General features: G+C 40.8%; 1 protein-coding gene across 1 annotated transcript; it reads left to right on the forward strand.

Annotated features, from left to right (window-relative positions):
* Window positions 1-1331: 1331 nt before the first annotated feature.
* LOC122020244 (homeobox-leucine zipper protein HOX32-like) lies at window positions 1332-7391 on the forward strand. Its single transcript, XM_042578082.1, has 18 exons — window positions 1332-2249; window positions 3188-3347; window positions 3526-3638; window positions 3729-3819; window positions 3921-4016; window positions 4103-4216; window positions 4298-4381; window positions 4477-4632; window positions 4702-4776; window positions 4853-4959; window positions 5032-5224; window positions 5339-5530; window positions 5602-5682; window positions 5776-5910; window positions 6064-6392; window positions 6563-6668; window positions 6791-6940; window positions 7019-7391. Exons 1-18 carry the CDS (start codon window positions 2017-2019, stop codon window positions 7163-7165), a joined length of 2562 nt encoding a protein of 853 aa, XP_042434016.1. The 5' UTR covers window positions 1332-2016; the 3' UTR covers window positions 7166-7391.
* The last annotated feature ends 1338 nt before the right edge of the window (window positions 7392-8729 follow it).

Genomic DNA, 8729 nt, shown 5'->3' on the forward strand with positions numbered 1-8729 from the left:
CTTAACTTAACTTATTTATAGCTCTAATTGCCACAATGAAGTGAATCAGATTAGGTCTTAATTACTTGTTCTTGATCGAGTTCAACTTATATATGCCTACACGGTGGTATGAAGTTTACTTATACACTTTGTTAGGCTATTGTTGATCCTTTACCGTCTTAGCATAATAAATATAATATTATAAATTATATATTTTGTTTTTACAAGGATTAATAAAACACAATACATCAAATTCACAATAGTAATGTATTTAATTAATTATGGGAGCATGACATATGCTATGGAAAGCTATATTTCTTTAGTGTAAAATAAGGAAAAAAATCTAATAACATTTATTTTAAAAGGGGGTTCCATGATGCTTTGTTCCCTAATCTAGGGCCCAACTATTCCACTAATTAATTTTGCTCTTTATAATTAACTTATCCTAAGACCCTTCCACTAATCTTCTTATTCCTAATCTTTTTATCCAATTCTTAAACAATGCATCATCTATAATTTATTCACATTTTTTTTCTTTAATTTTTTTACCACAATAAATTTAACATTGATGAACTATTGGTTGGATGAAAAATAATCAGCAACGCTATATAATTTGAGTTGAAAACAAATAAAACACACACATATGTTTACATTAAAATGATTATGATTTTCACCTCAAACAAATAAAAATCAATTTTTTCAAATAGTATTAAATATTTGAATAAATTGAAAATTGGTCATTAAACATAATTGAGTAATATAATTTTAAAAATAAAGGAGGTCCTTTTTGATTTTTTGGCCGACATCAAATCCACCGTGCTTGACCGGCGCCGACGCCGCGTTGACCGATGGTCAAAATTAGCATGAACACAGTAAAAGCCTCTACGTTCCTGTTCCAATCACTCAACACTGCCAAAATATAAAAAATAAACTACGCAATTAAATCAATCAGATAATTGCTGAAACTATAAATAAGTAAATGACTATGCGCTTTGGGGGAAGAGAGAGAAGAAGTAGAGTAGAGAAGGGGAGAGTAGAGTAGAGAGACAAATCAAATCAAAGGGGGCAAAAGATCCTGCAGCATCTGTTTGCAGAGATTCTGGTAAGTTTTGGTAATTATGTTGCCAACCCGGATTTAATTACTGATTGTATTTTTTTTACTTGTCTTTTCCAATAATGGTGCATTTATTTCAACATCCCGCAAATTTGTCCATTTCTAGTTGTTTTTTTTATGCAATTGCTATAGAAGTTGATTAAATTTTGAGCAAAAAGCAATTTTTCAATATAAAAGAATGGAAAAAAAAACAGGCAAAAGTGATGAAGTGTGTTATAGCCATGGCGACATGTTATGATGAACCATGTAAATGTGATCGCTTATCCAGCGAAAGGGAAGCAGACAAATCGATCCCTCCGTTTGCTATCTTTCCCTTCGTTTGATTTGATATGTGAAGCATTGAAGGCAGCGAAAGCACTTTATCAATTCTTCACATTGTTCTCTCTCTATCTCTCTTTTGCTGAGACAGCTGCAGTCGCAACGGCAGCAGCAGAGCAGGCCAAGCCAAGCGCAACGACAGCACAAACGAGCAGGGGCAGGGCCAGATCCATAAACAATTCCTCCAAAGAATAGAAAACCTCCCTCCCACTTTGTTTGTTAAATTAATGCAAGGGGGGAAGAGCACATCAAAGGCCACACCGCTGCTCGCCCCTCACTTTAAAGCCCCCGCAGCGCACACAGCACCGAAACCGAAGCCACCACAGCTTCGTTGCGAATAAAAGGCCCCAAGCCAGCATTTTTCTCGTAGCAAGACTCTCCTCCTTTTTGCCTCCTTGTTCTTTTCCTATCCAGGGCAATGGTTGCCTCCGAGGAGCAGAGGACGATGGGGCTCGCCGCGGCAGTGGCCGCGGTTGCCTCGGCCTGAGGGGCGGTGATGCTTCTGCTGCTGCTGCCGAGGACCCGCAGGAAGGGGACAGCGAGTGTGGTGGGTGGGGAAAGGTTGGATTTTTAGCCTTTTTTTCCTTCTTTCCGGAGGCGGAGTGATGGCGATGGTAGTAGTGAGTGGGAAGGAGGTGGGGAAAGCGCAGCAACATGCGGCAGCGCTGGAGGCGGGGAAATACGTGAGGTACACGCCGGAGCAGGTGGAGGCGCTCGAGAGGGTCTACAGCGAGTGCCCCAAACCGAGCTCGCTGAGGCGACAACAGCTCATACGAGAGTGCCCGATCCTCTCCAACATCGAGCCCAAGCAGATCAAAGTCTGGTTTCAGAATCGGAGGTAATTGATCAGCGGAAGACTAAATCTTGCCCTTTTAATTTGTTCATTGGAAAAAAACACATCTTGTTCGATTTTTCTGTTGTTGCACAAGGATGGCCTTCTCCGTTGGTTCGTAAATTTTCATTTCTACGCGGGCTCTCTCATCTAGTTGAACTGGAGTCGATCTTATATTTTTGTGAAAGCGACGAGCGATTTTCTAACCAATAAATCTGTTGCAGTAGGCTATGAAAATTACGACTGAAAAGCATTGAAGACTTGGAAACTAGAATCTATTCGGTTTAGATTGTAGTGTAAATTTAACAACCAAAATCAACCCGTTTTTACTGTTCCTTTCTGGTGGAATCACCTTGAATCGTTTACTATGAGAGGAGCCATATTGGAGCTATTGCATTTATTGTTCTCTGCAAGATGTCCTGATCAAGTGCTTTTCTGGAAAGATTTTGTCGTTCATTTGATTTTGGTTGCTGCATCAGAGATGTTTGCCTATTTTGCGTGATTTTGTTGCTGCCTGTTGATCATTGCTTGGCTTAATCTAGCTTGCTGTTTCTGAATCTGAGTTTACTTTCTCCTCATTCTCACTAGATTTTGAGGATGTGTCAATCCATTTGGTGAGCAGTGTTGCTTTCACTAAATGATTTAATATGATGATCTTGGAGAACATTACGTTTTGATAATACAGAACTAACTTGTATTTGTTCATAAGCTCATTTTTGCCATTGTTTAACTAGATTTTCAGTTGTAAGATTTCTGTTTTGATTGGCAAGTTTTGGTTTGTCTGATACTCTGATAAGATAATCAATCCTCTTGTGCAATAAATAGATCATGCTATACCAATGCCTACTCAGCTTTGCAGTAGATGAGGTTACTTTATGTTTGAATGCTGAATTCCATTAATGAACGAAGTATAAAACAAATTATTACATTACCTTCGTTTGCAGATGCAGGGAGAAACAAAGAAAGGAAGCTTCTCGGCTCCAAACAGTGAACCGCAAGCTCAGTGCTATGAACAAATTGTTGATGGAGGAAAATGACCGGCTGCAGAAGCAGGTTTCTCAGCTTGTGTATGATAATGGCTACATGCGCCAGCAAATACATACTGTAAGTATGTATGCAGCCAATCAATATATGTACTTTGTTACTTTGGTAGGGCAAAATCTGACAATTTAATCGCGTAAACATTTTATTGAGCTTGAAATGTTTGTTATGTGTATATGAATCTCTCTTTGCTTTTTGATTGGTACATGAGTTTATCCTGCTTTTGATTTTGAAAATTCAGACATCTGGAGCGACCACTGACAACAGTTGTGAGTCTGTAGTTGCTAGCGGTCAGCACCATCAACAAAACCCAATGCCTCGGCATCCACCAAGAGATGCAAACAACCCTGCAGGGTAATTGAATTTTCTGGTTTATCGATGGCGGCTCTTAACTCAGTGCCATCTGTAGTGTCTAACTGATCCATTCTTTTCTCGACATTTTAGTCTTCTTGCTATTGCTGAGGAGACATTGACAGAGTTCCTGTCAAAGGCTACTGGAACTGCTGTCGATTGGGTTCAGATGGTTGGGATGAAGGTGAAGTGGAACCAAACATTCACTCTTGTTTGGTTGAATTTGTTTCAATTGTGATCAGTCAAAATTTGTATCGTAAACTGATTTCATTTTATTCTTCATAGCCTGGTCCGGATTCCATTGGAATCATTGCTGTTTCCCACAATTGCAGTGGAGTAGCAGCTAGAGCTTGTGGCCTTGTGAGTTTAGAACCCACAAAGGTGAGCTATTGTCCATGAGATTTACATTTTGCTGTGCTGATACAAATTTTCCTTCTTATGCAAATAATTGTTGCTGGTGTTCCTAGGTTGCAGAGATCCTTAAAGATTGTCCATCTTGGTATTGTGATTGCCGTTGCCTCGATGTGCTTACTGTAATTCCCACAGGAAATGGTGGGAATATTGAACTTGTCTATATGCAGGTCTGATCATGTTCAGAATTTTTGTTTTATCTTTGCCCTTATTTCCTTAAATTGACTTTCGTTCGAATCTCCTGTGATCAGACATATGCACCTACTACACTGGCAGTAGCCCGAGATTTTTGGACACTGAGGTATACGACAGCTCTGGAAGATGGAAGTCTTGTGGTATGGGTTTTTTTGTCACATTTTGGTACTCCAATTTGATATTTTCTAACAAGTTATCATGGACAAGTTGACAAGATACTTGTTTTTTTTTCTAGATTTGTGAGAGGTCTTTGACGCCTACGACTGGTGGTCCTCCTGGTCCATCTGTTCCAAATTTTGTAAGAGCTGAAATGCTTCCCAGTGGCTATCTAATTCGGCCGTGTGATGGTGGTGGTTCCATGATTCACATAGTGGATCATGTTGATTTAGATGTGAGTTTAAGTTCATTCTAGTCTGAATGATCATTGCTATAACATATTCACAACATCTTTGTTATCTAGGCGTGGAGTGTCCCTGAGGTTCTTAGACCCTTGTATGAATCACCAAAAATTTTGGCACAGAAAGTGACTATTGCCGTAAGAAGTTTCTCCTCCTTTGCTTATTTGTTACTTATTCTCATTTTTGTCATTAAGCACGCCGGTAAATTTTCAGGCACTTCGCTACCTCAGACAAATTGCTCATGAGAGTAGTGGTGAAGTTCCATTCAGTGTGGGGCGGCAACCTGCTATCATGAGGACCTTCAGTCAGAGGTTGAGCAGGTATTTAAAAAGATCGTGTTTGAGTGCTAACTGTTTGTGTTGAACACTTGCTGATTCTTTGGCTTATAACAGAGGTTTTAATGATGCTGTGAATGGGTTTGCTGATGATGGTTGGACAATACTTGGTAGCGATGGAATCGAGGATGTTACAATTGCAATAAATTCTTCTCCTAATAAATTACTAGGAAGTCATGTTAATTCTTCGACAATGTTTTCAGCCCTTGGAGGAGGCATTCTTTGTGCAAAGGCATCCATGTTGCTACAGGTGTAGTTGTTGCTCTATGTCCATTTCACATTTTTTCTATGTCAAGTTCTTTGGTTTTTTGCTTTCTTGATTGGTTAAGTGACTCCAAACTAACGTGCACATTTGAATATGTAGAATGTTCCTCCTGCTATGTTGGTTCGCTTCTTGAGGGAGCATCGTTCGGAATGGGCTGATTGTAGTGTCGATGCATATTCTGCTGCTTCTTTGAGAGCTTGCCCATTTGCCGTCCCTGGTGTTAGACCAAGTGGTGGATTCTTAGGTAGTCAAGTCATACTTCCTCTTGCTCACACCGCAGAACACGAGGAGGTAATTAACAATAAATGTTAAGGTCCATATCTGGTGTTTGTCTTCGTAGCTTTGTAATTGTTTTGATTCAGTTCTTAGAGGTGATTCGGCTCGAAGGACATGGTTTCAATCAGGATGATATAATTTTGCCGAGGGATTTATACTTGCTCCAGGTTCGTGCATTACAAGTATCTTAAAATTAATCCATAAGTGCACACAATCAGTACTTTTTGATTTGAAATTCTTGTCTGGATCTATTATGGCAGCTTTGCAGTGGAATTGATGAAAATGCTTCTGGTGCTTGTGCTCAGCTTGTTTTTGCACCTATTGATGAATCTTTCGACGATGATCTTCCATTACTACCTTCAGGTTTTCGTGTCATACCGCTGGATCTTAAATCAGTTGGGTATCTTTGACTGCCCTATCTTGCATAATTTATGAGCACAGTTCTTGTTATCTCAAATTATGAATGAAATCTTCTTTGAATATAATGAATACTAAATGCAATTAGTTATCCAACTGTTATATTGAGTGTCTTAAGAATGATGTTGTAGGATTCTCCTTCAACTATACGAACTCTCGATTTGGCATCCACACTCGAGACTGGATCCAGTGGAACTGCTCGCTCTGTTACTGATTCTAGCTCCAGCGCGCACAACCTGCGGTCTGTTCTTACGATAGCTTTCCAGTTCACTTATGATAATCATCTGCGAGATAATGTGGCAATGATGGCGAGGCAATATGTCCGAAGTGTGGTCACCTCAGTGCAAAGAGTTGCTATGGCAATTTCACCTTCTCGTCCCGGTTGTCAGCTTGCAGGCAAGGATCTGCCCGGTTCTCCCGAAGCTCACACTCTTGCACGATGGGTTAGCACAAGCTACAGGTACTTGCCCCTAATCTTAAGTTTGTGAAGCCACATCTTTGATCAAGTTAGAGCTTTGAACAAAAAGAACCTTGATGATTACTGACTTCGGTTTGAAATAACATCCAATGACCATGCTTTACGAATTTATCGCTTGTTGTTCCTGATGCAAAGTGTCTTTCGATCTGTAGGGTTCAGTCTGGTGTTGAACTTTTCCGAGTAGAATCACAAGCTACTGATGCTTTGGTAAAATTGCTATGGCACCACTCTGATGCAATCATGTGTTGTTCTTTGAAGGCAAGTGCTATCGATAAGCTTTTTGTGGTTTTTCATCTGTTTGATTGATTTCTCGTCTACTTATTTAAACCATAGGCGATCAACTAATTCGAAGAGAATGGCTGCCATTTCACCATTTGCAGGCTTTGCCGGTCTTCACTTTTTCGAATCAAGCTGGGTTGGATATGCTGGAGACCACCTTGATAGCTCTGCAGGACATCACACTGGAAAGGATTCTCGATGACAATGGCCGGAAGGCGCTTTGCTCAGAGTTCCCCAAGATCATGCAGCAGGTATGCACAACTAAGTCAGAAGCCTTACTTTCTTCGAGTGGCGCCTTTAAAAACAATGCATCTTCATGAAAATTGTAGGGTTTTGCTTGCCTTCCTCCTGGTATCTGCTTGTCGAGCATGGGGAGGCCAGTATCATACGAGCAAGCCGTGGCATGGAAAGTCCTGAACGACGATGACATGCCTCACTGTCTCGCCTTCATGTTCCTCAATTGGACGTTTGTTTGATGGGAACTCATCGATCAGACTTAGTAATCTTAAGTTATCTAGCTCTAGTAATGGATGAAACGCTGAAAAGTCATCCCTTTTGCTTAAGTTATTTGTGTTGAACTTTTAAACTCTTATCTGAAGACAAGCATATCCTACCTATTTAGTTGAAACCTGACAATGCTATTTTATGTAACTTCTCTTTAGTGCCTTTTTGCTTCAAGCCTTGATTTCGATTAGCTGAAAACAATTTCTCTGCTGATGTGTTGTTTGAGGTTTGCAGGGTATTATAACTAGAGGCCAATTTAAGTACAAACAGTAGGGTTTACATATCTAGATAAACAGGGCACTGCAAGACTGTTATTGAACTCTCATGATTCTACTGTTGATGTGACTGAAGATGAACCTCAAGTACATCATTGTGTAGCCACACTATTGACTACACTGTTTATAAATGAAGGAAAAAATATATTTTTTTCTTATTCAAAATCTTCTCAAATTTGAAGATATGGATATTATTAATAAGCGCATAGTGTCGATGAAGGGAAGGTCGGACAAATCAAACGGTTAGGTACGTCCCATCGCGCGATGCTGCAAAAGCTGAAGGCAGCAGCGCTGAGGCTACGGTGAATCCTGTGATTGGACGGCCAGATGGTACGGCGTTTCCATGGTCCATCCATCTGCGTCGGCCGTCGTAATGCAGTGTGGTTGTTGAGAGGGAAAGAGAGAGGAGAGACAGAGACGGGACGGGAGTCCTGCGGCAGGTGGTGTTTGGCCGGGAATCCCGCGGCGGATCGCGGCCTGTCGCGTCTCTGTTCGCCGGCTGGACCACCGCCTCCTCACCCTCCTCCCTTCACCGCCCTCCACCTCTTCCGCTGCCGGCCTCAAAAGCTACGCTGCGGCCGTGTCAGGGAGCAGGGCAGGCACGCGCGTGATCCATTTTATGGCTTGTGAAAATGCCGTCCCACTGCTGACGTGAATGTGCATGTGCATGTATATGTATGTGGGTCATCCCTCCATGTCTGCCTCATGTTTCATGCATGTCATAATGATCCCTCGATGTGGTGTCCTATTAAGTATAACGCTTTGCCTGTCTTATGGATTAACAGAGTTGAATCATAAAAGGATATTACTGTTGACTTGACATGATGTTATGTGAGTGATCTTAAACGTAACATGAGATCGATAGTTAAAATCACGTGACAATTAAAGTTAATATGAGGTAAAGTTAATATGGGATGGTAATCGTAGTTAAATTATATGTGGCTGAACAAGTTATTCTTAACGGAGCTCAGCTTTCTATTCTTCATTATCAGTGCTCTTAGCATATGATCGATTGACTCAAAATATCAATTAGACTACTTTTAACATATGATAGGTTGACTCAAAGTGTCGGTCGGACAATTCTTAACATATGATCAGTCGATCCAAAGTGTCGATTGGACAACTCTCAGTATATGATCGATCTGATCCAACATCGGTCGGACATTCAAAGCATATAGCCGATCGGCTCAAAGTGTCAGTCGGACAATTTTAGAATATGATCGATCGACCCAAAGTGTCGGTCGAGCAACTCTCAACATAC

Source organism: Zingiber officinale, chromosome 9A, assembly GCF_018446385.1.
Source record: "Zingiber officinale cultivar Zhangliang chromosome 9A, Zo_v1.1, whole genome shotgun sequence".
Lineage (NCBI taxonomy): Eukaryota > Viridiplantae > Streptophyta > Magnoliopsida > Zingiberales > Zingiberaceae > Zingiber > Zingiber officinale.

Coding starts and splice junctions, on each gene's coding strand:
- LOC122020244 (XM_042578082.1), top strand. CDS start 2,017: ATGGCGATGGTAGTAGTGAGTGGGAAGGAGGTGGGGAAAGCGCAGCAA. Junction 3,348..3,525: donor TGCGCCAGCAAATACATACT/GTAAGTATGTAT, acceptor TTGAAAATTCAG/ACATCTGGAGCGACCACTGA. Junction 6,393..6,562: donor TGGGTTAGCACAAGCTACAG/GTACTTGCCCCT, acceptor TTCGATCTGTAG/GGTTCAGTCTGGTGTTGAAC.